General features: G+C 38.6%; 1 protein-coding gene across 4 annotated transcripts in view; it reads left to right on the top strand.

The window, feature by feature from the left end:
• Positions 1–26,904, top strand: part of TTBK2 (tau tubulin kinase 2) — a 48,580-nt gene extending 21,676 nt beyond the window's left edge. Inside the window, exons 8-17 of one of the 4 annotated variants that reach the window (XR_014012536.1) lie at positions 752–844; positions 2,260–2,385; positions 3,461–3,618; positions 4,896–5,109; positions 7,167–7,378; positions 7,885–8,452; positions 9,581–9,829; positions 15,083–16,347; positions 18,391–19,130; positions 19,526–26,904. Coding sequence is in view for 3 of the 4 variants with exons in the window: in XM_081211559.1 (XP_081067685.1) it covers positions 752–844; positions 2,260–2,385; positions 3,461–3,618; positions 4,896–5,109; positions 7,167–7,378; positions 7,885–8,452; positions 9,581–9,829; positions 15,083–16,347; positions 18,391–18,859 (3,354 nt within the window). In the remaining variant the exon portion in view is untranslated. Of the gene's footprint in view, positions 1–751; positions 845–2,259; positions 2,386–3,460; positions 3,619–4,895; positions 5,110–7,166; positions 7,379–7,884; positions 8,453–9,580; positions 9,830–15,082; positions 16,348–18,390; positions 19,131–19,525 lie in introns of those variants that run through there. The other 3 variants (XM_081211561.1, XM_081211559.1, XM_081211560.1) reach the window with 3 other exon arrangements.
• The last annotated feature ends 1,033 nt before the right edge of the window (positions 26,905–27,937 follow it).

Raw genomic sequence — 27,937 nt, 5'->3', positions numbered from 1 at the left:
AAGGTTTCTTTAAGTCAGAAGGCTGATAGAAGGTATGCTAGGCATTTTGTTCCATACCCCACTCAGTTTCATTCCTTTCACTGCTCAGGTTCCAGAATAGGCAGTAAGATTCAAGTCTCAACCCTTTAAGCAGCGTTACCAAGGTAGACAGCCATTCCATCGCTTTTCTGCCGCCCCAGCCACCAAGGGTGGTAAGCAGCATACTCAATGACCCTGTGTCACAACAGGTAGGGGGGTGCCTAAAATGGCTTCTCCCTACTTGGCAGCAGACCATATGATTTATTATATGCTTGAGTTTTATTATGGAGGAAATTTCTTGACATGCAGGTTTTTTCATGTTGCTGCATGTTACTTCATTACTCTTGTTCCTGTTCACGTGTTAGCTAGGAGGAGGTAGGCCTTGTGTTTAATTTAGTTTTAGATTTTTTGTCATGGTGCTCCTGATTGGCCAGTCCAAAAAACTGAGGAGAAATGGTCTACCACAATTCTTTGCTCCTGCATGATTCTCGTGCAAGAGGAACAGCCCAATCCAAATACTTCATCATCCACCCAATAAATCTACTATTCAGGTAAGACTAATCATCATTTTTAGCTGCATCTTGTCTGTCTGCTTACATGTTGAGATCAATCATTTTTTGCTACATACTTCGCTATTGTGGCGTTAGAATTTTAGCATGTGATACATTGTTTTTGGTAGCACAAGAAAATGGGGAGTTGACTATATAATAACATACTGTCTCTTTTTCTTTAGGAAATGGGACGTCATGATGACCTCTGGTCTTTGTTTTACATGTTGGTCGAATTTGTGGTTGGACAGCTGCCCTGGAGGAAAATTAAGGACAAGGTCTGTTGAGAAATGTACCATTGGAGATAAACTGCAGAGAATGTCTTTGAATATGTTCATGAGATTCCTTTCAATATATTAAAGTTCTTTAAAAACAATGTTTGCTTACTTCAATGCATTTGTTTTTTTAATTAACATAGCCGGCATGAGTACAGAATTTCATTAATCTTAGTTAAAAATAATAAAACCCATCTTCTACACAAGGGGTTGGGAACAGGATCTGGTGATCAACCTTCTATCGCTCTAATTTGATAGATGCACAGAGCCACCCTCCAGTCAGTTATCAGTCATACGTTGTCAGATTATTAAACTTCAAAGGAATAATTGGGAACACACTCTAAAAGTACTCCTGATTCTTATTTGCAGAATCTTTGCCGAGTATGCTGGCTGTTTGCCATAATAATAAACATTGACATTGAGAATCTTTGCAGCCACAGCTTGAATTCAACCTGCAGCTGCAAAGATTCCTGTCAAATGCAAGTTCCCACCTTCTGTGGGAATCCAGTCTACTTAGGAGCTCTGAGCTGAACCCAGTGTGTTTGCATTTGGTGCCAAATTAAAAAGACACCTAATTCAAGCCCTGTTTCAGAGGAACAATTGGGAGCACATTCTAGGGCTCCTGAATGTTTCTTCTCAGCCATAACTTTACTGATCTCACATCTGACATCATACGATGGCTGGGGGAAAATTGATATTGTTGGACAGATTATGCTCTCTGGTGTGCCTAATGTGGCCTGCAGGCTGGAAGTGCCCCATGTTTGTGCTACACAATCAAGCCAGTGTCTTTTGTACATAATTTAATATATCTCTTCACTATATCTGACCAGCTGTTAGTTCCCCACTTGCTGTTTGGAGAAGAGCAACTTGGATCTTGGCAGAAGTTCAGTTTCATTTCAAATGGCTCTTTATGTGTTTTTAGGCTTAAGTTAACAGGGAGGTATATCCAAGAGCATTTGTTTTATTTTAAAGATGGTTCATGTTAAAGCTTGTTACAGACCTTTACCTTTAAAACCAGAGCTATTAATTTTGATCTGAATAAAGATTAGAAACTCAGATTTGATATGGTTACTGAGGACCCTAATGTGTTGAGAAAAACTCATTCATATCCTCAGAACCTATCGAATCTATGCTTCAGGTAAGAGCATTTGTCCTATCTGAGGTTCTACTATGCAGAGAAGAAGTTAAAATAATACAAAATATACTCTAATGGAAGAAAGAAGAAAGGAAGTTAAGGGAGACACCTGCTTCAGTTGGGCTGTCTTCTCGCCTGGCCAACTGTATTTTCATTTATTTGTTTAGCATTTTAAAATTCTTTACTGCTTTCAGTTCCTTGGCAGAGGGGTGGCATATAAATAAATAATGTCTATAAGGAACTGAAGGAAAGTATGGTAAATATTTCATTTTCCTACTTGTAGGAGCAAGTGGGCTCCATAAAAGAGAGGTATGACCACCGGCTGATGCTGAAACATCTCCCTCAAGAATTTAACACCTTTCTAGATCACATTTCTACTTTAGATTATTTTACTAAACCTGACTACCAGGTATGATTTTTTATGCCTTAATTTTATGTCTTATTGGAAACCCATGTCTTGTTAAACATGCATTCACACATCTGTTCCAATGAGTAGCAATAGCTAATTAGGTACACTATCATTATACCATACCTTTGCCTCTTGTGTTTTGTCATATCGTACCTAGACAAATCCATACTAACTTTTTTACGGGACTTCTAAAGTAAAAAAATGACAAGCAGCTGAAGTGAATGGTTTCCTTTTTACTCTTTTTAAGCTGCTTTTGCATGTTTTATTGTGTCTTTAGTCTGGTGTCTAAGACATATCTCAATACATTGGACATATTTAAATACATTGAATACTGTATATTGATTTCCAAACACAATTCAGATGGCCACTGCATGCTTTGTGCAGTGTGTATATGAAACCATTTTTCTGCAGGAATTGTACCCCTGTATCAGTTAGAGAAATTAGCTGATGAGGCAGAATTCTACAATGTTCATATTTGGGTAGTTTTGCAAAGATTTGCAGAAGAAATTGGAAAGTAGTTTTTAAAATAGAATATATCAAAGTGTCTAGTTCCTCATTTCTCCCATTGTATTCTTTGTGCTTGCTCATACAGTGTTCTTTTTATTGCCCACTTCCTGTTAATCCTCATGCCACAATATACACTGTACTTAACCTGTAATAGAAAACAGGTGTAAGAAAATGTCTTGCGATGACATGTAAATATAACGGCTTCAACTTATTAATGAAACCTGTCCATCATTTGAATGCTGTGTTGCCTTTTTTAACAGATATCAATATAATGTCTGCCTTTCATAGGATATGAAACATTCCTCTTCTCCAAGGCCTTTGGCAAATTAAACAATTTATGGTCTTTTAAACTGTTGAGTGTCATTGTTTGTTACTATGTTGTGTAGTTTTGTGTTTTTATAATGTAAACTGCCCTGTGATCCTTGGCTGAAGTGTATAGAAATTCAATAAATAAATAATAGGATATTTAAAAAAAAAAAGTTTTCATGAATGGCGTGAAAGAACAACTTTCGTGAGTTTTCTAAATGTAACCTGGGAGCATACCAACTCTTCTCTTTTGTTTATATAGCTTCTCATGTCCGTCTTTGACAACAGCATGAAGACTTCTGGGGTGACTGAGAGTGACCTATTTGACTGGGAAAAGAGTGGAGCTGATGGCTCTTTAACAACCACCACCACTTCAACTACTCCTCAACTGCACACTCGTCAGACCCCAGCTGCCATAGGGTATGTCCTTTTGATGTCATCTAGTTAATGAAGTGACATGTGACATTCTGGATAGTAGGCATTCTTTCTCTGTCCTAAGACCTTGATCTAAAGGCATCTAGACTTCTGTTCCTTATGTGATAGCATTGTAATGGTGAGGGAACCAGATGTACTTCTTCCATAACCAGGTGTTGACAGACACTCTGGAGAGCTTGCTTGGAAGAATCTTTCATACTTCTCTAAAAAGTCAGTGCTTCTGTTTTGAATAGTTTTAGGATGGGATTATGTGATTCTCATTCTAAATTGTGTTGCAGCATTAAGAAAAACAGATTGCTCAGTTTCCATTTGGGAGAGTACCTGGAGAGTGTACTACTACCCAGATAACTTTGTGAACAGCCTAGAGGACTTTGTTGAATAGGTGACAAAATTTAAAACTTCGTATTAATTCTGTTGGTTATAGGTAACAAACCCATTAATGTAGATTACATATCTACATATCTCCTGGCATCCCTCCACCTTATAGCATTCTGTCAAAATAACACAGTACAGTCATACCTTGGTTCTAGAATGCCTTGGTATGCATATGTTTTGGCTTCCGAATGCCAAAAACCCGGAAGTAAGTGTTCCAGCTTTCGAATGTTCTTTGGAAGCTTCCACGACTTCCGATTGAGTGCAGGAAGCTCTTGCAACCAATCGAAAGATGATGTGTTTCCTTGGTTTTTGAATGGTTCCTGGAGTTGAACGGGCTCCCAGAACGGATTAAGTTCGACAACCAAGGTACCACTGTACCAGCATTCTAATCTTGCTCCTGCATGCTGCACTATGACTAGGGAAGATGCAGAAGCATAGAGCTGCCCTTCAGTCTCGGAATTGATGGCAGTGTTCTGAGTTCAGATTCCCTAAGGTTTGAGCTGAAAGGAGGTAGAGTGTACAGCCAGTAAAGCTCTGTTTAGAATCTGTGTGTGATACCAGGTCTGACCAATCCAGGTGCTTCTTACTTGCTGCCAGATGCAAAGCCTGAACCCTGAAGAGTTCCGAGGATGGCACACACACTGTTTTACAATAGCTTATTAGATGAGGCCTGAGACCTTAAGGATCATGGTTTAAACTCTTAGAGTGTAGATGGGAACCTGTGGCCCTCCTGATGTTCCTGGATTGCAGCTTTCATCATCACTGACCATTGGCTCTGCTGTCTTATAGTCCAGGGGAAGAAGGGAGGGTGTAACCTCTGCTGCATCCTTGAGTCAAACTTTCATATTGCAATACTGTTTCTTTGTTATTTTTCTTCTTCTTAATAGAATTGCCAATGCTACACCAATACCAGGAGATATGTTGAGAGAGAATACAGATGATGTGTTTCCAGATGAACATCTTAGTGATGGTGAGAATGGTATCCCTATCGGAATCTCTCCAGAAAAGCTACCAGAGTCTCCTGGACATCATCTTCAGGAAAAGGATGTGTGGGAGGAAATGGATGCAAACAGGAATAAGATAAAAGCAGGTGTCCATAAAGTAAGTACTATAATTGAGCAGACAATAACATTCAATTCTTTTTTGGTTCTATATCTTAATATTTGCTTTAATGGATCAAATAAAATCACTATAATATCAGCAAGTCAGATGTCATGGGAAATGAAGAAGCTGGGTATGTTGGGGACAACTATGTCATTTGTCCCAGCATTTGATATATTTCTTTTAACATTAAGGTTTTATTTTCTGCTATTTGATAAAGAGTTGTTCATTCCTGAAAGCCATACGAGACCGTGAACTATATAAGATAGTGGACATCTCTGTGTCCTGTTTCAGTGGTTTTCATGAGTTAATTATGCTTTCTTCTGTTTGTCCTGAAACCTACTGACAGCTTTCCATTTGATGACTCAAGAGTTCTAGTGTGTTGAGAGAATTGTTTATTTGTTTATAATTTTATAAACCTACATTTGCTCTTCCTTATTGTGGTAGTTCTTTTCCCCCATCACAGAACTCTCCATTTTTAAGCAAGTATTCTTGAGGAAGATACTGTTTCTTCCTGATGGTTTGTTGTTATTTTCTATATCTACTCCAGCTCTGTGCTAACTTTTGAGCATGGCCATAACTGCATTGTATTCTTTATATTGCTTCACCTTAGGTTACATAGTAGTATTGTGAAAATATATTCTTTTTATAAATTATTTCCTAATTTTTGTTAAATTGCTAAGGACACCTAGCTGGCATTACAGTGAGCAATTTTACTGTGGCCCCAGGCACAGCATTTGGGACATATATCAGAGTATATACTTGAAGTAGGCTATTTTTAACCCCTTTGTTCATTACTTTATGTTTTCACCTTTTGACCACTGATCACAGGAATAAGCTGAAGATTCAGCTTTGTCTTCTGTGGCTGCTTGTTTCTGTAGCATATTACAATCTGTCTCCCTGATGCTTGCATTGGTCACAGCTAAGGTGGCACAAAGTACTGCTATTTTAGACAAAACAGCTCTTTCTTAGAGCAGTAATGGGACATGTAGTTCCTTCTGTGTGGGGGTAGGGATGTTGGGTAGAGTTCAGTTGTTCTGTTCCACAGATGGAAGATATTTCAGTTTGGTGAGCACCTCTGCTAATGGAAGGAGCGGTACATCTCCTTGCCTCAGCTGCTTCACAAATAATCTGCTCTGAAGAGTTTTGGGAACCCTTCAGAACAGCATGGAAGGTGGCAGGCGGGAGGTAGAATTAGTGAAAAAACCTCATTGATTCTGTTAGCAGAGGCCTCTGCTAAATGAATTGTATAAGAGCAGCTATAGAATCACAGAACTGTAGAGTTGGAAGGTACCCAAGGGTCATCTTGTCCAATTCCGTGCAGTGCATGAATCTCAGCTAGAGCATCCATGACAGATGGCCATCCAACCTCTGCTTAAAAACCTCACATGAAGGAGAGTCCACAACCTCCCGAGGGAGATGGCTCCTCTGTCAGGAGAAAACAGGGTTGCTCCATCTTCCCTGTGACAGCTCTTTAGATATTTGTGTTTGCTAGTGGGATCAGCTGTGTGTGAGTGAAATCAGAAAACATTAAAACTTAATTTTTGAAAATCAGTGATAGAGTATATTGTTTGCAACTTAGGGGCCTCTGTTTCAATCCTTGTCTTTCCACATAGGGCTAGGAAAGACTCCTGCTTGAAACCTCAGATTGCTACTATTGAGCTTAGTCTAATTTGAAATAAGGCAGTTTTCTATGTTCATTAGTATCTAAACCCTGGATGTTAGGTAATATATAGGGCTGCTTTTAGATATGGATACTGATTTGGAGTTAAAGTCCACAAGCAAACAATTTCAAAAGAACATTTACAGAAGACTGCATATTAGCCACAAGCAAAATTGAAAGTTCATGTGGAAATTAGTTAGTTCTGGTGGTAAATGAAGTTGAGCAGCGATCATTCTGCTGCAGTTCTGACTACATTTAGCATTGCAAGCCTATCAAATAGAAGAACTGAAAGTGTTTTGACAGAATGAAAAGCCGGGATGCCAACAACTAAATGTTACATTTTGTGTCTTTTACCTGATATTTTATAGTTCTCTTATGGTGTTTTTAATCACAGGCTGCTACAGAAGAGGAAAACAGCCATGGACCAATTAATGGCATGCTTAATGCACCAAGCCTTGGTTCTCCAATTAGAGTCCGCTCAGAGACCACACAGCTAGATCGGGATGTTCCTCTGGTGCGGAAGCTACGATCAATTCACAGTTTTGAACTGGAGAAACGTCTGACCTTGGAGTCCAAGCCAGATACAGATAAATTTCTGGAAGTCTGGTATGCAATGGCTTTTGTTTTGCTAAGCTTTCTTAGCAGTTTCTTTGCTTATAGTGAGTCATCTTTAATTGATTAGTTATTTGGCACAGATTTCACTGTTACTCATGCCATATGATTGACCCTACAAATGCAGGGAAAGTAAAGGCAGGTTTTGGAAATGGGGAGCCAGTAATTCATAATATAATTTGAGAAATCCACTTCTAAAAGATTACTTAGAACAGGGGTAGCCAACATGGTGCCCTCCAGATGTTCTTGCACTATAGCTCTCATAATTCCTGGCCATTTGACATGCTGAGTGTTGATGAGAGTTGTAGTCCAAGAACAACTGGAGGATGCCACAGGAGCTACTCCAGAACATCTACTAGAAATAGAAATGTAATGATATTGATAACAAATGGCCTAATTTGTCTACATTAGATAGTATCCTGTTATTTTTCACTTAACATGGTTTACACAATCCTAATTTGCTTGATCATGTTTCCTTAATTTCTCTCAACGTTCCCAAGCATGGAGAAGAAGAAAAGAGAGTTGAATCCTGGCAAAGAATCTGCTGTTGCAGCTTTTCAAAAACCACCCATGCCTCCAGTTGCTTCCAGTCATGAGCATGTTTGGCACTATGATGAAGAATACCTGCCTGAAGCTTCCAAGCCCATTTCTGGCAGCTCTCCAGAACAGGGTGATGGTGTTGTCAGCAATGGATATGTGGCAGTCAATTTGAGTTCCTGCCAGCAGGAGGTTGACTCCAAGGAATGGGTGATAGTGGATAAAGACAGAGACTTGCAGGATTTCAGGACTAATGGAGTTTTAGGGCATAAAACAACTGGAAGCCCCTCTGATGAGGAGCCTGAGGTGCTTCAAGTCCTTGAAGAGCCCCCACAAGAAGATAAGCTTAGAGCTCATACCAAGAATACAGCTATGGGAGCAGCATTGGATCTAGATATTGAGTGTCATGGTACAGCCGCTTCTGAACAGTTTACAGATCAACTAGAACTCCCAGTTGGAACTGCTGGTCATCTTCTTGCAGTCACACCCACAAGCCTAATGGAAGCCCAAGCAGAAGGGGCTCTTACTCCAGTAAGTGAACTGTTAATAGCTGTAGCTCATCTCTGTTGTATTCAGACACTGTGAGAAATCTTTAACTGAAAGCATGAGATCTGAAGCTTAATCAAAATACTGCATAGAGATAATATCCTGCTTGCAGTCAATTTAAGAAGAGTATGATAGTTAATTGCACTTTGTAGAAGCAATTTTTCAGGGTTTAGCATGTATTTCAATAACGTCCACAACTCTCAATTTTGATTTAATTAAGATACATGCTAAGAAAGCACAAGAATGATGGTATGTTTGAGAATTATCGAAAATACAATGGTACCTCTAGTTACAAACTTAATTTGTTCCGGAGGTCCGTTTTTAGCCTGAAACTGTTCTTAACTAGAGGCGTGCATTCGCTAATGGGGCCTCTTGCTGCTGCTGTGCCGGCACACGATTTCCATTCTAATCCTGGGGCAAAGTTCTCAACTCGAGGTAACTCTTCCAGGTTAGCGGAGTTTGTAACCTGAAGCATTTGTAACCTGTGACGTTTGTAACTCGAGGTACCACTGGACTAAGGTTTTGCAATGACGTAATATAAATAAAGTAAAGCGAGATGAGCGCTGCAACCCCAGAGTCGGTTACGACTGGACTTACTGGTCAGGGGTCCCTTTACCCTTAATATAAATAATGTTGTTCCTTTATCAAAGAAAAAAGTGGCTTGTTCAGTTCCAAAAACCACTTTTGAAATATAAAAAACATGAGGAATGCACCTAGTTTGAATAAGTACCTGATATAATTTAACTTTTATTGAATTCTATTTTTATTACCAGAGGCCAGTAACTGTTGATTGTAGATACTGAAGTATTTTGAAAAAAATTAACCCACCCACCCAGGTGTAAACTGTTGTTTTCAGTTCTCTGGTTCTTCACAGCCCACTGTCTATTCAGTTCTTCATCACTTTTGCTTACTTTGAAGCTCTTAACCTTTCTCAACAGTATAACTCTGTCTCTGTCTGTTCTAATCAGCATCACGTGGCTGCCAGTATTTACTCTTTGTAATATTGGCTACTGGAGGAAACAAAAGTTCAAAGCTACAGAGAGCAGACCGAAATAAAGTGATCTTTATATATTTGAAGCATTTTCTTTTTTCCTTGCCATGTTGTTCTCACAGCTCAACTCACTTCACATGCTGCATTTCTCCATCCCAAGAATTTCAAGTCCCATCCTCCGTACCCTGAGCCCTATAACCCACCTCACCACCCACCCGGACCCTGTGAAAGAGACTGGCTTTCCAAGGAGTCAATCAGGAGACAGCCACTCTTCCTCTTCCTGGTCAGCTGCCCGTAGGCAACTTCCTATCATTCCCAGTGGAAACAAGTTCCCCCCTGTCATTCGCATCTCAAAAGCACAACTTCAGCAGGTGAATGCATCTTCATCTAAGTAACTACACTGTGTCAGTCATTTGCCATGTTTTATGGGTTCCCAGCTACTTTGCATTGCTCAAAAAGTAGACTTATGTACTCTAAATGCTTACCTTTTGAAAACATTGGTCTTGGGAAATAAAAATAATAACTTAAGAGATGTAAACTTCAGACAAAAGCACTAATTAAATATGCAGAGGCCAGAGCAGGAAATATCCATTAAGCTGATTTACTATGCAGAAAATGAAATTTCTTAATTTTAAGAAACGATGAATGAGAACCTCTGTAGTTTTAATCTTAGGTTAAAGCAGTGTCAGTAGATAACAGCCAGGAAGCATAGGTGACTTGAACATTTTTTTAAATGAATATACTAAAGTAAGTGTGTGTGTGTGTGTGTGTGTGTGTGTGAGAGAGAGAGAGAGAGAGAGAGAGAGAGAGAAGGCATAGGGAACTTGTAGCCTGTAGTCAAATTAGGCCCAACAAGGATCCTAATTTGGTTCACAAGGCCATTTCTTGCAAACCACACCTACCTATGCCAACCCTGACAACATATATGACATTGGGGTAAATTAGGTAAAGATGAGGCCAAAAAGAAATAATTGGATGCTTAAAGTGCACTCTTGATTGTCCCTTGGAAAGTGGGGCTCACTAACTCTACTGACAGCGAGCTCTTTTGAAGTTTCCCATATGTCACTGTGGTTTGGGTTCTGCTTGTGTCTGCAAACAAATTATTTTCCTCTGTAGACCAGCTTTGCATAGAGCTTTGCTAGTCTGCAGAGGAAGACTGACCATTTGCAGGCATGGTTCGAATCCAAACCATGTGTGCAAACAGACAATGCAGGACTTGCTGTCAAAGTGCATCGTGGGATGTGTGGGAGGTCAGGATCTAGCCTGCCAGATGGAAAAAAATATTGACTCTTGTGTTTGAGTCTTATTTCCCAATTGATAGAACTAACAAAATTGTTAGGTATTTCCACAGTGAATAGGAAGCTAAAGTGTATTGCCCAGGGCACTAAAATGAATGGTTGGAGTATGTAGCATAGGGGAAAGTAATATAGAAAATGCTGAGAACCTAATATCCAAGCTATTTTTCTTTCCAGGCAAAAATACCAGTGTTCAAAATAATAATAGCACTTAGAATTGTTAATAGCAGCTGAGGAACTTATACATGAAATGACTATTAAACAGTGTGGTTTTAACCTCTCATTTTAATCCATCCCACCAAAATACTATCGTGCGTATAGGACATTCCAGCAGAGCTCTTCATTTTGCTTTATATAGAAAATAACATTGGTTTCAATTGTCATATTCTGTCACTGGATTAAATCATCTCTGCATTCTGTGCTGGAGCATGTAGATTTACTTGCATATATTGAACTTGGATACTTTTAGTTTGTTACTTGGTTTCTGAATTTTTTTAATGCTGAAACTTCAGTAGGGTTTAATATTATTGCTACTGGGAAGACTATAATCAAAATCATGATCCCATCATTGTCTTAATACATATGTTGCTGCAGTCTTTCTAAAGCTGAGCAAGTCTTAGACTGGTCAATTCCTGTATAAGAGATAGCCATGAATTTAATGGAAGAAAGCAGTGATATATATGATCTGCTTTTAGAAAGATAATGTATTTTAGAAGCTCACCTAGAATAGTACTGTGTATCATATTTTGTGTCCTGAGGCTAGAATGCAGTTTTACTTTTCTAATACAGTATATGTCTAACAAATGGCAAACATTGTATCAGATAAATTTCTGGCAATATAAAAATAGGAAAGAACATTTAGTTTTTCACTAAATGAAAAGCTAAGGAATAGACTAGACCAGTTGTTCCCAAGGGGGGATGAATAATGCCGCCTTATTGCCCTCAAACTTCATTGGGGAGCCTCCATTGGTTTCCAGTTTCCTCCATGAACAGCAGTCCTTCTGTTTATGTAGAGGCAATAGATTACAGTTTCCAAAAGGCCAAGGCACTGTATACTACCAGTGATGAGTATTCCCTTTTGGGCAAGGTGCTCAAAAAGGTGGTGGTAGTCCTGCATCAGACAAGTTTGGAGAAAACTGGTTGCTTGGATGCATTCCTGGCTGGCTTCAGGCCTGGTCATGGTACTGAAGCTGTCTTTGGTAGCTCTGGTGGATGACATGTCGCGGGAGAGAGATGGGGGGGGGGAGTGTGACCCTGTTCGTTGTCTTTGATCTCTCAGGGGCTTTCAGTACTGTTGACTGTGGTATTCTGGAATGTCTCAGGGAAGTGGGGGGGCACTCTGTTTCAGAGGTTTAGCTCATACTCCTAGGGTTGTTTCCCAAATGTAGCTATGAGAGGCTACTCTTCAGCACCATGGGAGTTGTTCTCACATGGTTCCATCTTGTCCCCCTTGGTATTAAACATATATATGAAGCCTCTGGGAGCTGTCACCAGGGGATTCGGAGTGAAGTGCTATCAATATGCAAATGACACCCAGCTCTGTCTTTCTGTACCATCTGAATCAGGAGAGGCAGTTGAAGTGTTAGACTGGTTGGTTCACGAGCTACAGCCCATTTTGGACATAAATGACTTGGTCATGTTGTGGTATCTTGCAGATTAGATTATTGCAATGCGCACTATGTTGGGCTGACTTTAACGATGACTTGGGTACTTCAATTAGTTCAAAATAGGGTAACCAGATTACCGACTAGCTCCTCATAGAGATGCATCTGGCATCTTCATTACACGGCTTTTGGTGAATGCTGAAGACACACCTCTCTACCTAGCTTTTGAGATCTGGGGTGTATATTTTAAGGACCCACCTTATTTCAGAGGTTGTAAATTATTTTCAACTGTTTTCAATATTGTGTGTTTTTATAATAATAATAATAATAATAATAATAATAATAATAATAATAATAATAATTAATAATAATATACAGCATAAAACAAAACTGACAATGAGTAAACTTCACCTGCAGGCTTACAATATAAACAGACATGTGGAAAAATGGAAGGAATTAGGGAAAGAAAGCACCATGGAAGAAGACAAAATATAAATTAAATATAAAAGACTTTAGCTGTGGAGGTGTAACTTCCATAACCTTGAAAACGATTGTACTGTAAGAATACATTTAACTCTACAACTTTCATATTTCAAATAAAAAGGACCAGTGATTAAATCCCAAAGTTTAATCTGTTTTAGTCTTTTAACTTTTGTATGTTTTAAAGTAGTATTTTTTTCCTTGATTTTGTTTTTTTTATCTTTTTGTAAGCCTTTTTGAGGCTTTTTACAACCAAGCAGTGTATAAATTTTATGAAATAAATAAGTTCAGTAATACAATATTGGGCATTAACTTCAAAGGCATTTCATTATTGCGGGGGGGGGGGGGCAGCGCATATGCTGCCCTTCAAACTACTTTTGAATTTGATTTGTTCAGCCTCAAAACCCAAGAACCCTTCAGTAGGTGATAATGGAATTAGGGGGATGGAAAAGAAAAGCTTTTGTCTCTCTGTTACAGCAAGAAGGACCTTTGTTCTGTTACCTTGCTTAACCTGAGCATGAACAAATGGGTCCTTGAAATTGGTTGCTTAGTGCAAAGTTTTCCAGTTGCTGGAGTAGGGAGGAAGGCCCACTGATTTCTTATACTATAGCAAGGCTAACCAGCAGTTCTGGCTGCTCTAAGCTGTTTTATTACCATAATGCCCTTTAAAAAGAATCTCTAACGATAATGAGAAGGCCTCTTGTAAGTATAGACTAGGTATCATAGTTTTGACTTAATTTTTATTCTTATGAAAAAAACCATTGTTTCAAATCATTGCTATCTTTCCTACTTTAAATAATATCACTTAGTCTTTGCCCACCAGAGGGAGACAGTGAGCTATTTTTTCAATGAGCGTTTCTTCAGTCATGTGAGCCACTGCATGATTAAAAATAGAAATGTCAATTTCAAAAAAATCTCTTTTCATAACAAGCCTATAACTTAAATGGGAGATGGTAAAAAGTCAGAAATTAAATTTTTGATTGTTATCATTTTCATAGTGTCAGCTAATACCCATATGATGATGGCTTCCAAATCTGTTCTCTATCACCTCTTTCTGTTTGGTCCTATATCTCTGTGTTGCTGATTTATTTTCCTGAATGCCTTGTCATTCTCAAAGACAGAAGACTTACTATTTCTACCTAACCCCCAGCCCTACCATGTGAGAAGTGTAGCTACATTTTGTTTAGCTTCATTTCCTAACTCATAAGCATGCAACCTTAGTCACCTTCAGCAGTTACAAATGTAAATATTTATTTTTGCTGTGTAGTTTAGGAAATAGCATGATTTTCCGATTAAGAACCTACATGCTAGCAAGGAAAGAATTAAAAACCATGAGTACTATTCAAATAACACTTATTCAGAGTATACCCAGTGAAATTAATGAACATGTCTTAAGTTAGGTTTATTAATTTCAGTGGATCTACTCTGAATAAAACTTAGCTGAATATCATTCTAATCCTCCCCACCCACCCCGGTCAACAATGTGGATGATAATGTTAATTACTATAGAGTAATGATGAATAGGTCAGTCATTGAGATACTGAAATTGAGATGATAGTGAGACCTCTAGGTAAATATCGTAGAGGCAAGTGGAAATGCAGGATTAGCCGAGGCAAACGTTCTGGAGTAGAAAGGTATCATTGAGTGCCATCGTTCTCTACATGGTAATGAGAGATACAGATTTTGATGAAGTTACTCAGAAAAAAAAATGTGCAGAAAGAGAATAGCAAGGAACCAAGAATGGAACCCTGAAGAACTCCACAAAACAGTGGGAAGGCGGAAGAGGACCATATTTCTGTGGAAATGCTGAAAGGGTGATCCAGCCAGGATAAGGACAACCATCTATGAACAGAGTCATAGGGGGTCAGCTGTATCAAACACCACATAAAGATTGAGTTGGATGAGGACAGAGCAGAGATCTGTAGAGCTGGCAGTGAGGAGATTAGTGATTTTGATGAGGACTGTTAATGTTACCACACGCAAACATACATTGAATTGCCATGTTAACCCTAATTTACAACCCAGCTTAAAACTTTCCTGTTGTCTTCCAGTTTTTTTCCAGTAGAGATTGCACCAGTTGGCCCAGCACAGAGATACAAAAATATAGGGCTGTGTAGTTGTGCAAGAGCAAGTTATCTATTACTTGTCCTTTTGAACCTGAAAATATGATATGGCAATATGTAATTTCAAAGCCAATAAAAATCTTTTCTGTAATATCATTTCTTTCTTCCTGTTTTCTGTATAGGTTACAATACCCAGACCATCAATGGCATCCACACAGTCTGCTTCTGAGAGTTTTCATTTTGGCCAGCAACTAGAGAAGAAGGACCGGGATCCTCGGCTTTTGGAACATACTGTTGAACTTTCCTCTCCTAAGGAGAACTTGGTTGGCTTGGCAGCGGCAAACGATGCACTAACTCTTAGTGGCAGTAGAACAGATGTAGTACACAAGTTAGACCAAAACCTAGAGGCAATTGGAAAGGATGAGTGTATTGAAGAATGTGTTGGAATCCAAGATCATAGCCAAACAGACCTACTTGAACAATACATGAAGAGACAAGGAGAAAATCTCTTCGAAAAAGTGGAAGAGAATCAGCTTCCTGTGGCTTATGAAAATGATATTGAAATACAGATTGAAGGACCATGTTCAACTGCTCAAGGAAACACTGAATCTGTATTGGATGGTCCTCTGGCTGTTACAGAACCTGAAGAACTGAGGCCAATTCCTTCCTCCTCCTTGCCAAATCAGGATGCAAAACAGGAGTTACAGAAGCAGTCAGCAGCCGAAACATCAGATGTTTCTTTATCAAGAAGTACTGACCCATTTGCTCAAAAACAGGAAAGCCAAGTAGTACCAGTGCAAGAAAATGGTTTCCATGATGATGGGGATATTGATCATGCTGAAGAATTGCAATGCCAACAGGTGAACCTTGCCACCTTTTTGCACCAAGAGGGGAAAGAAGAGCAAAATGTCCAGAGAAATGGAGAAGTGATGCACTCCAGTTCAGAGAATGAGAGTTCTAATCCATCCAAGAAGGAGTTAGTTAGATCTGCATTCGTGGCTAGACAGAGTCGCATTCCAGTTTTAGCACAAGAGGTAGACTCCTCATCAGAATCGTCTCCTGTTTCAGCAAAGGAGAAGCTGCTTCTAAAAAAGGCTCATCAGACAGACTTGGTTAGATTACTTGTAGAAAAGAGACAGCTCAAATCTTTCCTTGGTGACCTCTCAAGTGCCTCTGACAAGTCACTGAAAGAAAAAGTAGTTGCTGGTCCATTACCGCTTCCTGAAGATGTGTTGTCCTCCTTTTCAAAACTGACACTGGACACTCATTTGCACAGCCAAGTAGAGGAGAGTTTTTTGTCACCAAGCAATCCTCAGTCCAGAAAGAGCAAAATCCCAAGACCCGTATCTTGGACTCCCACAGATCACGTTAGCAGTTCAAATTCAGCTCAGTTTTTTCCTCGTCCACCACCAGGAAGACCACCAACAAGGCCTGGAGTAGAAGCCAGGTAAGTAAAAACAGCTACACCTTTGAAGCAGATTTGAGCAGTTTTGGGAAGGTTTTGTATGATACCATGCAAATTGCACTAAGTACTCTCCGCCCCCGCCCGCCCCCCCCCAAATACCTGCAGTCAAGCTTATGTGCATACACACATACAGAATATTTTTCTCTTTCAAAATTCAGAAAAAAATTACCTGAATAAGAACATTAGCAACATTTGTATACAATGTTAATTTAAAACACTAGGTTTCTACAACATTTTGCTTCTAGATTTAAGTGAACCTGGATTGCCTATAAAGACCTAAGAGTACACACCAAGTGAGCTGGATATGATAGTAAGAAAATCAAGCTATGACTCTTGATATAAACCACTCCTTATCATGTATCTTTGGGTAATGCCATTAAGAAAACACCTTTGCTGTTACCATTCCTTGTCTGATTTACCCAAAAACCAACCAACCACTCAACCAAGAACTGATCATATGCTTTTTCTTAAAGCTGGACCTTTGACTATTAAATATTTAAAGGACATAATAGCAGAATGTAAGCGGAAACAAAATATTTTTTATTTGTAGCTTTTCTTTCAAGCAAAAGCTTTTCCTGGGTGGTGTTTACAAGGTAATGCAGATTATGGCTGAGAATCATGGCTTTTCAGAGACTTTGAAGACGTATGAGACAGCTCTTGCTTTTTGCGCTACACTCTCTCTCTTTTTCCTCTTGTCCTGCTATGGATTCTTGTTAAACAGGGTTTTGTGCTGCAGGAAATTGTAACATGCTGCCTTCAAGTCACAAAAAAATATCACCGAGGAACAATAGCCAAGACCTCCTGATTGTCCTGACCAGCACTTGTACAGATTCTGAATACAGATTGCTTTCTTATAGGCTTTGTAGCCACACTTACTGAAGTTTAAAAGTTGCTTTTAGGATGCTAAATTGGGTGTCAAATACCAGATTTTGCATTTTACAGTGAATGCATGCAGTATACTTATTCCTATGTATTATTTATTCAATTTATTTATTTACTGCTATGTCATTTAAAAAAATCAAATCAGTTTACAGCAATAAAACTTAAAAATTATGCAATAAAAACCATAAAAAGTTAAAAAATTAAAAGCATACATCAGCTAACCATTGTGGAAGGATGTATTCTTAATCGCCCACATAGGCCTTGTGGAATAGTTTCAGGAGGCATTTAAAAGTTGGCGCAGAAGCTGCCTGCTGAATCTCTATTGGCAGAGTATTCCACAGGACTGGGCTGAGGGCATCAAAGGTTCAGTTTTTTGTGCTTGTCAAATGAGTTCTTGCCTGGATGCAAGAAGAGAGGGAGCCTGCTGGATCACATGAGGGAGGCCTTCCCTCTTTGGTGTTATCACTAAAAAAGCTATATTTCTTGTATCTACCCATCCCATCTCAATGATGGAACAGAGAGCGGGACCTCAGGTTGATTTCAGGACTTGGACAGCTTCCTGTAGGATAAGGCAGTTCTTGATTTGCCTTGGTCCTTTTACAGTAGCACATTAGGCCAGGCCTGGAAATAAGTAGTAAAGATGCCACATTGTAGTAGTAGTTATTGTAGAGTTAATGCATTCATTGCTTTCGACAAAAGTACCTCAAAGTGACCTATAAGAATAAAAAATCCATACCAATACAACATTTAAAATAGCAACAATACATTAAAAGTGGCCATCTACTAATTATAATTAATCAGATTACTCCATCCCATACACAACATAAGCACGATCACCAAGAAATACATAGCTAAAATTTCCACAGGAACCACAGTGATATTAATGCTCAAATACGTAGGAAGAGAGGATTTCACCTGGCAGCAGAAGGTTGTTAATGCCAGTGCCAGCTGAGCTTCCCTGCAAAGAACATTCTACAGATGGGGAGCTGCCACTGAAAAGAACTCCACCCCTTGGACTTTTGCTAGAGGGGCACACAGAGAAGTGCCTTTGTTCTTAGATCAAGGAGTATGAGCCTACCCAGACCTTCTCATGGCACTGGAGAAGGAGGAAATGGTACTAATCAACTTCTCTTTCTCTTGAAGGTTGCGCAGGTACAAAGTACTAGGAAGCAGCAGCTCTGATTCAGACCTGATCTCTCGCCTGGCTCAAATTCTTCAGAATGGATCTCAGAAACCACGAAGCTCTTCTCAGTGTAAGAGTCCAGGGTCTCCACATAGCCCCAAAACACCACCCAAAAGCCCAGTCGTCCCCAGACGCAGTCCCAGTGCCTCCCCTAGGAGCTCTTCTTTGCCTCGTACTACCAGCTCCTCACCATCCCGGGGTGGGCGTCCTCACCATGAGCAGAGGAGCTCATCCCCACATCTTGGAAGGAGTAAATCGCCTCCCAGTCTTTCAGGCTCTTCATCTTCCAGGAGATCCTGCCAACAAGAGCACTGCTACAACAAGTCTAACAAGAATGGGTTGAAAGGATCTAGTGGCTCCTGCCACCACTCCTCTAACGTTAAGTCTCCCACAGGGAAGAGCAAATCAGCCAGTAAACTTAGCAGATAGGAACTGAGTCTGTGTCTGGTGTCAAAGCCCCTTAATCCGATGCATGTTGTGTTTGTGTACTGTGTATTTAAACAAAAGTCTTCAAAAATCAGTGTTCATCCTGACTTTCAAAGGAAACAAAAATTAAGATGAAATATTTATAAGGTCCACTTTGTATATGAGTGGCCAGGCATTTCCTAAGAACATGCAGCAAGCAGATCAGGGAGGCTAGAGGGCAGGGATGGAGCATCTGGAAAGTCCAAGATGTGTGAAACAGAACAGTGTCTTGGAGGTGAGTGTTTTTAATAAGATTTTAGTTTACTTTTTATTTCATATAAAAGCATGACCTGTTTTAGGCTCTTTCAGTTATCAAACCTGAAATTAATTTCACCTTGGCACTATTACATCTGAGGTACTACTCAGCTGTGTGTGTCTGTAGAGTTTTTAAAAAGCACATTATTTGAAACAGCAATACTCCTGTAAGTTTCTATCAGTGTTGGGCTTCACACATCTGTTTTCAAGTTGCTCACTGCCCATGTTCCTCCTTTTAAAGCAAAAACAGAAAAACTCAGCATCTTGTACCGCTGTATATTTAATGTGGGCTACATTCTTATATGCAGTAAATGTGTACAAATCCACTGAAACCAATGTAATTTAACATTTATGTAAATTTACCTATATTTTCAGATTGGTAACATTCTATTAACTGCTGTTCAGATCCTGATTCTTGGACAACTTGATCATTTATCTGTGTGTGAATTTCTGGAGTTATGGCAGGTTTACATCATATCATATATGAAGGATCTGGAGATGATGCTCACAGTCTGAGTTAAGAAGGAAAACCAGAAGAGTTTGGACCCTGGAGCATTCCTATAATTAAAACATTTGTTTGTGCAATAGTCTCTCAGGGTACAAAGGAGAGCCACTGTTAAAGCTGATCAGAATTTACCCATTGGGGTGAGATGTTTAGTCCATTTACCTACCTTATTTACAGTGTTCCTCTCAGTGTAACTGTACTGAGGAAGAGCAAAAATGTTTACACACTTAGACTTCTTACTTGAGAATGTAATCTAAATCTGGAAGATAAATGAAGCTTTCACCACCTACTAAAAGGACACTGCAGAGCCTTCATACGTAGTAGGTTAGAAAGAAGCAGCAATTCCTTTGTTTTCTTAAGAATCTGAAAAATAATACTTGATAGTAAAACCTACAACACTATTTCTCACATGTCAACATCCCTAAACCTATATTGTATGTCAAGAGCACGTCTGTCCAATTTGCAGATGTTGCTACCAAAATCTGAACCAGGTAATCATACATGTTTATTGGGGGTTTGGGTGGAAGCCCACACCTCTGTAGCTTCCTGCAATACAAATATACATAGTTCCTTACTCAGACATATTATTGTGTTTAGGGACATTATAATTTGGAAAACAACATACTGAAAACTCATGTTTAAGGATTGTCTTCCATTCCCTCTGAATAAGATCAGTGGCTTTTAGTTTTCCCAAACTTTATATGGGTATCATTTTATGACTATTAGAGGAATGACTTGTTTTGCTAGATTTAGAAATCAATGGTGGATCACATAGGGATGTTTTAAAAGGGATACAACTAGCTCTCCAAAAAGGTTCCTGTTGTAGGGGATACTGGATGTGTGGGTAAATTTGGAAATTACTGATCTGCTTGCTATAGTCATATGCCTGTAGCCAGCATAAATTATTTTTAATTTAACTTTGTTTTATTTAACTTCGTTTGCTGCCAAAATAGTATCTTTGGATGGAAAAGGGAATATTTTCTCTCTGAGCTAACACATTTCTAATGCTGCATTGAAGCTGCACTGAATTTCTCTGGTTCTGTCAGAATGTGTTGGAATTTTTTTACTCTTAAATGTGTATATTGTTTCCCATAAGTAATGTAGCACAGTGTGAAACCTTAGCCTCATTCAGGTTTCAAACACTACAGAGGAATGCAGTAGGGAGAGCATACCTGCTGTTTCTTGAGAAACTATATGATTTATAAGACCTATTATGTTGTATTATATTGTATGATAGGTGCTATACCAATAATTGCATGTTCTCATGGTAAATTATATATTATAAATATTTATAAATATAAATATATATATATATATACATATGCTTCTATATCCTTAACTCTCTCATTTGCATTTGTAACATTATGGACCACAGACAATGCAGTACTCCTTCAGTTGCGTGCCTGAATTAAATACCCTTGGCCTTGCTGCTCCCATTTCCTGGCATGCACAAAGCTGAATATTCTTCATGCCTCAGTTCAGGACTGAAGGGTTGGTGGTTGCTCAGCAACTCAGTGTTCAATATCAGCTTTGTCGCTTCACTTTTAAATTTCAGAATGAAATGGAATGAATCAGGGGAGCTATGTATCCGATGGCCAAGTGAGATGTGTATTCATGATTTTGACTTTTCATCTTTCCCCCACATCTTTCCATCCGCAGGCTTTCGTGTTGAAATTGTTCCTTGTGACACTGGGCAGTGAGTGATGATAATAGATCAATATGATACAAGCAAAGAAAATTAATTTTCTCTTTGCCCTTGCCTTGTCAGCTCTTTTCTCTTGCCCTCTCCCATGTCTATGAAAAGCTGCTGGGACTCTCAACGCTTCCCTGAGGCTGCAATCCAAGTGTCTGTGTTCTGGTCTTCACATGTTACCAAATTTTATAGAGTTACTTTCATCTAACAAATTGTCCTCATAGAGTGTGGTTGAAACATTCTACATCAGTCTTCCCCAACCTGCTGTCCATCAGATTTCTGGACTATGGTTCCCTTCATCCATGATGGCGAGTTATGCTGCCTAGGACTGTTGGAAATTGTCCCAAACTTCTGGAGGACACCAGTTTAGGAAAACTGGGTTACATGACATGCCCCCTTTTGAGATGGTGCATAAGTGCTTCCAGGGAATAATTTATCGTGAAGGTAAATAATTCTTGTTGATACAGAGGTACATCACTTTGTGATAACTGCCTTGAAACAACAAAGTTATGAATTCTTCATGCTCATTCTTACATTTTTGTGAGGCATTTAATGTCATATAACCATTTGATTTCTAAAGTTCAGCTTAAAAAGGCATTCCTTTATTTATGACTTGTTTAAACTGCTTGCAATATTCAGTTTTTATATTTTGTGCTAAATCCACGGTCATGATGCTTCTAGAAGAGCCCTGGAGGAAAACCTTTATAAACATGCCCAGAGCATCAGTATTAGAAAAACAGTTCCCCTTGCATGTAGGGAGAGGCATATCCCAAAGATGTATTTTCATGCTTTGCTGTCAGGGACAGAATAATTCCTATCCTATGCATTGACTTAAAAAGAATGTTGTCAAAATGCTGTTATACATTCCTCTTACTTATGGCATATGTATGCTAATGTTCGAACTATTTTGTGTTGAAATTCATTTGTATTTCTTTCCATGTTGTACAAATGCAGTCGAGATATAGGTCAGACTAGAAGGTAATTGTGGAAAGCACAGGAGGTTGCCTGTGTGTTTTTTTTAGTGCAGTGACTGAAAAAACTATTTTCTGGAGTTGTCACTTTGCCAAACATCTGATCCTATAGTGATTAGAAATCCTTTAGTTTACTAATGAAGCTTTAAATTAGCATGTTGGCTTACTATTAACCAACTCATTTTCTTTGTCTTAATCCGTGGTTTAGTTTCTCCATGTCATGTCTTACACAGAGATCTGCATAACCGTTACCACTTCTGGAAGTGAACCAAATAGATATTGTGAATGAATTTGGATTACAACAACTCTAGCCACACAGTAATGAAGTGATTGCTGTCATGGGGTTAATTTGAATTGCTTAATCTAGTTTGTGTTGGATAATAAATTTCAAATTTGAATATGTAAATCAAGGGCAGCAAAGAATTAATAAGCATGGCTGGGATTGAATCAGAACAAATAAAACTAGTTTCCTCATTGGCTTGAGCCAGAGTAAGGAATAGTTGCACAATTTTCTGAATAGGCTGCAGACATTTACCCACAAACAGCATCATTTTGCCATTGAAACTCCATTGGTTGTATCCAGCAGTGTCAATCAGCTGATGATAAGGAGGGTTTCCCAACTCTCTGGAGCAGGTTTAGGAAGGGCAAAGGGACTGCAGCAGCAGATTGGGGGAATCACCACAAATTGCTTCCTTTCCTGTTCTGATGACAAAAGCCTTACTGTCAGCTGAGCAGCACTGCTCAACTTAAGTTGAGAATACTACTCCAAAGCCGTGACAGGTATAATAGATACAGTACCTACTCTACAGATTCTCTAAACTGTTGCCACTTTGTGCTGAATACACTTTATGTCACTGCTTCCGGGAACATCACAGCATCTTTTGCACAGTTTTTAGTATCATTTTTAGGCTGCTATATTATGGTATGTAGATCACACTTCTAAATGGTATTGATGGGAAACATCTCAGAATTAGAGGTTTATTGCTGGCAAACTCCATTTTTACCTTGTTCAACAAACTCTTCTATAATAGTTGGAGGGACACTTGTCACATCCCTGACACATGTTGTGGCTACAATATAGCCTTGCTAGATGGGAAGGGAATGCAGTTTGAAACTTATGCATAGCACCTTTGTAGGGTAACAATAAGCATAGCATTCCTGTGATACTCATGTACTGCCTGTGGTAAGGGTCATTTAGAGGTTTTAACACCTGCCTTTGAGATTATCTGTCCCTAATGCTATTCTTTAATAGTAACAAGAAAATAGAGTTGTCTTTTTGATTCAGGTTTCCTTTTATTTTAATTCTACAGTACAACACGTGTATTTCTGGGAAATGTTTTGGATATAGTCTCTTGCTCTTGATAACGTTCTGTCTGCTACACCTTGCTGAACATCATCCCCATCAAGTCTAATTAAAAGAAATTACCAATATTCAAAACCCTGCTCTAATTTTACCTATGGCTGCTTATTTTTATAATTTACAAATTTAATGTTCTCTGATGCCACCAGATGCAATTCCTCCCTGAGGTAAACATAAGTAATGCATTGATTTGTCTACAGTAGTAAATCTATGAAATGCTTTTGTATCACCTCCCGTTTGCAGAAAACAAAGGACAATAATTCTAATAACATAAGGAAGACAATGAATATATGCCAATAATGTACTTAAATATGAAAGCGTAACTGTGCCTGCATTTTAAAATCTATTCCTTCAATTTATCTAAAATATTATTTGCACGTTTTCTTTTATTTCCTCAAAACAAACCAATTAAAAATGGTAAAAATGTAATAGGCCAACTGGTTTATTGGCATAGCCGAGAGAAAACATAACCTTGCTGCTTTTATAGGCTCAATGCTGCAAGATACAGGACAGTGTTATTTTCCCAGTTAATGCTAATAGGAAATTAAGATAGTCCGTATCTTGTTGCATTGAGCCCCCAAATTATATGCTGTGATTCCCAAATCACTATGCTGCTATACTGTCTCCTGTAGTCTTGGTCTTCCTGCATCCTGAGTTAAGGACAGCCCAACCCGCCAGGATAGCGGGCACAGATCTCCTTTGCCCAGCCTTGCACCGAGGAAGGATCCTCTGACGGCTTCCTTTTGTCCTAAGATCAGGTTTGTTATTGTAGTGACTCCTCATAAGTAACATTTATTTAAGAGGGGAAAGTGGTCAGAGAACTCACTACAATGCTTGCTCCTCTCTGTATTACTATAAAACATACGTGGTTGCATAGAGGAAATCTCTGCAGAGCACTGACTCCTCCTATGCACCTGAAGATTCTGGGAGCTCTGACAACACATGGGGGCTCACTGAATGAATGAAGACCCCCATCCCACAGTATGTTGACCCTGCTGCCTTTGAGGATTGGGCTGTAATGGCTGTAATAGCTGACTTACCCAACTGATCCCCTTAACTGTTTGAGGATTGCCCAGAGCATTCTGACATTTTAGGGTAGTGCCTAACCCCTTTCTTTGTCTCAAAACAAAAAGCAGGGAAATAAGAAAGGCAACTTTTTTGCTTTTGTTCTTGTGTAGTCTGCTTTTCCACCAACTAAATCTGTTGTTAGTAAAACAGGTTAGTGGAATGAGTGGGCACAGGCCTTAAACCAGATATGTAGTATGCTTATTGTTGTGCATGTCTTTTAGTGATAAATTGATTGATACCTGTACTTATGAACAAGGATTTGTATATAACATAGCTTTCTCCAAATTTTGGCCTTCCATTTCAGAGGAACTTTTTTTCTCCTCACAACCCTACAAGAATAGTTTTCTGAAAACAAACAAATTGAGTAAGATGGAATATTAACAATTCTAGTCATAGGATCTTAGGCGAGTGTGTTGCCTATATCATCTACATTTATGTAATTATTATCACAGCAGGCTGTGTGCGTATATGTGTATATATATATATATAGAAGCGTATTGTATGTTGGTCTTGTTTTTTAACTTGGTGGTAGCTCCATAATTTTATTACTTTTAAATGGCTTTGGTCTCTAGTAACAGTGTCTATTAACAGTTAATAATGGCCAAAAACCCCTAGTGCTAGAAAATCTTTAAATTGAACTTCTGCAGCTTTAGACTAGCAACTTGCTTTTATGAGCTCAACTCAGCTTGCTTGTAGGTAACTTAAAGGAATACAACTTATTTCCTTCTGCAATAAGTGGTCACAAGGACATCACACAGAGAGGGACTTCTGAGCAGTGGTGCACTCCATTATATCTAAAACTTTCATATAGTTCTATAGGCTTAGGAATTTGGGTTAAAGTTCAGAGTTCATCTGTCATTCGTACTAGAGAGAGCAGTGCAACATCTAAGTAGGCTTTACCTTGAGTGTTCATTCAACGAAAGAGATTTTCTGACATCTGAGTGTATATAGATTTAGAAATTTAATTCCTTGGGTCTTTCACAAAATCTTTGCTTTGGTAAGCGTTGACTTTTGCTGTTCTGCATTTGGATCTTGCTATCTCAGTTTTCTGCCGGACATACTATGTTGTACTTTTGTCCATTTTTATGCAGGCATAATTCCCCATGGCATTAGCCAAATTATTGCCTTTAAAGGAACTAAAAGAATGAGCCGCAGAGGATAGTTGTGTTTGCCATGATTTTCCCCCTTAGATATACAAAATATACATTTTGTGCAAAAGTGTATAGATTGTGGATTGCACCAGGAAATGTTTCAGCTGCTCTGGCTCACATATAGCAGAGTCAAATTAATACAAGGTTCTATCCAATGTTAGTCAGACCTGGAGGAGACTCAAAGAAATTAATGGTCATGAGTAACAGGTCAGTAGGTCTGTTAATTTCACTGTGTCTGAGTATGAATAATGTTAGATACAACTCACTGTCTTGATACATAAAAGGCTGCCTTTTAAAAAGGCTTTTTACACAAGTCTTCAGATCCTTCAGAAGAGCAGTATTATGCATCTAGGTGGTCCTCCAACCTCTCTTGCATACTGTTCCTTGGTGGCCAGAAAGTACGTTTCTGTAACTCTCTCCCTAAACATCTGCTTTCTTACTGAACTATTCATGCCTGATCATGTTTTATATTTGGGTTTTCCCCCCTAACTACTTTACAACAGAATCCAAAAATGAAGGAAATGAAGGCTTTGAAACCAGGAGTGACCTCTGAAGCACTGAACTTCTAACTAATCTGAAATTGCTTAACAATATTTTAAAAATGAATTATTTCAAAATTAGAAAAAAATGCACTTGTTATTTACTAGAAAACATTTAGCATCTCAAGAATAACAGTTATGATGATGAATTTAGGTAGAAAGTTGTTCTGGAGAGGTAACTTAGTATCGTCAAGTATTCCAGTCTTTCCCCACTTCTTGTTTCCAAAATTCAAATTGGATGTCTTTTTATTTATAATTTTTGCTCAGTTGTTTAAGAACATAAGGTACTGACATAGTGTCTTTGTAATGGTCATTTGTACATAAAGGTGTAGTTATTTATTTCCCTTCCCCCATTTGTATCATATCAAGGCTTTGTAAATGTTTTAAGTTCTGTTTTTCAAATTATTTTGTATTTTATTTTTATAAACTGGTTCTAAATAAAAAAAAATCATTCAGCATGCAAACAATTATTTTGCCTACATTTGTTCAATTTATTCTATATGGAACTTGACCAAAAATAGTTCTGGAAATGCCTTCCTTTGAAAAGCAATGAAGTTTATTTCCTATGAAATGGAAGTGTGGTGCTGATCTGTGAATTATCAGTTTTGCAATGTTGATGACATATTAAACATCTTTCCCCCCTACAGTAGTGAAATGAAAATGGACATTTTTCTCGTTGCTTGATTTCTCACCATTGCATTCCATGAATCACAGCCAGGTGCAAATTGCAATTGGAAAATATACACCAAGTTCCTTTCAATGGGAGCAAATATGATAGTGTTTGAACATCAGTGAGTGCTGAGTTTTGTCCAGAAAACAATAAATACAAAACAGGCAGGGATGTTATAGGGATAGCTTATTTACATAAAGGAGTGTGCAAAGATTAAGATCTATAGTGAAGTCTCCATCAAACAAAGTGAATTGTAAATCTTAAGTATTCAAAAAGAAGTATAATCACAAACACCTACAATTAGGTATTCATAGAACTGTAGAGTTGGAAGGGACCACAAGAGTTGTCTAGTCCAACCCCCTGTAATGCAATATTTTTTTGCCCAGGGTGCCCAATCTTTTGCCACAACCCTGAGATTAAGAGTTTTATAGTCTACTGACTGAGCTGTGCCAGACACATTGGCTTGTTGAGAATTACAGACTGCTTTAACAACCCATAGGTAGTTAACTGTTACATCTCTGGAACAACTTGTAAACTTCCTTTTGGTCAACTATATTTCAAGTGCTAAGTGGGTTAGATTAAAGCTGGGAACTGTTGGGAATGACCCAGTACTGTTTCATATACTGACACAAACTCTTGGTTGGAGAGATCCCACATTAAAAGTAAATTGGGATTTCTTTTTTCTTTTTTGGGGGGGGGGATTTCTTTGATACACTTCTCTCCATCGTGTGAGGAGAGAGTGCGAAAGGCTTTTTGGTAGAATCCATGACAAAGTGTTGGTCAAATAAGCTCTATGGCGTTTGGGTCTTTAAAAAATAAATAATCCCACA

The sequence above is a fragment of the Podarcis bocagei genome (assembly GCF_964188305.1).
Source record: "Podarcis bocagei genome assembly, chromosome: 1".
Lineage (NCBI taxonomy): Eukaryota > Metazoa > Chordata > Lepidosauria > Squamata > Lacertidae > Podarcis > Podarcis bocagei.
The sequence above is the reverse complement of the archived record's forward strand: the minus strand, read 5'-3'. Positions and strand labels throughout refer to the sequence as shown.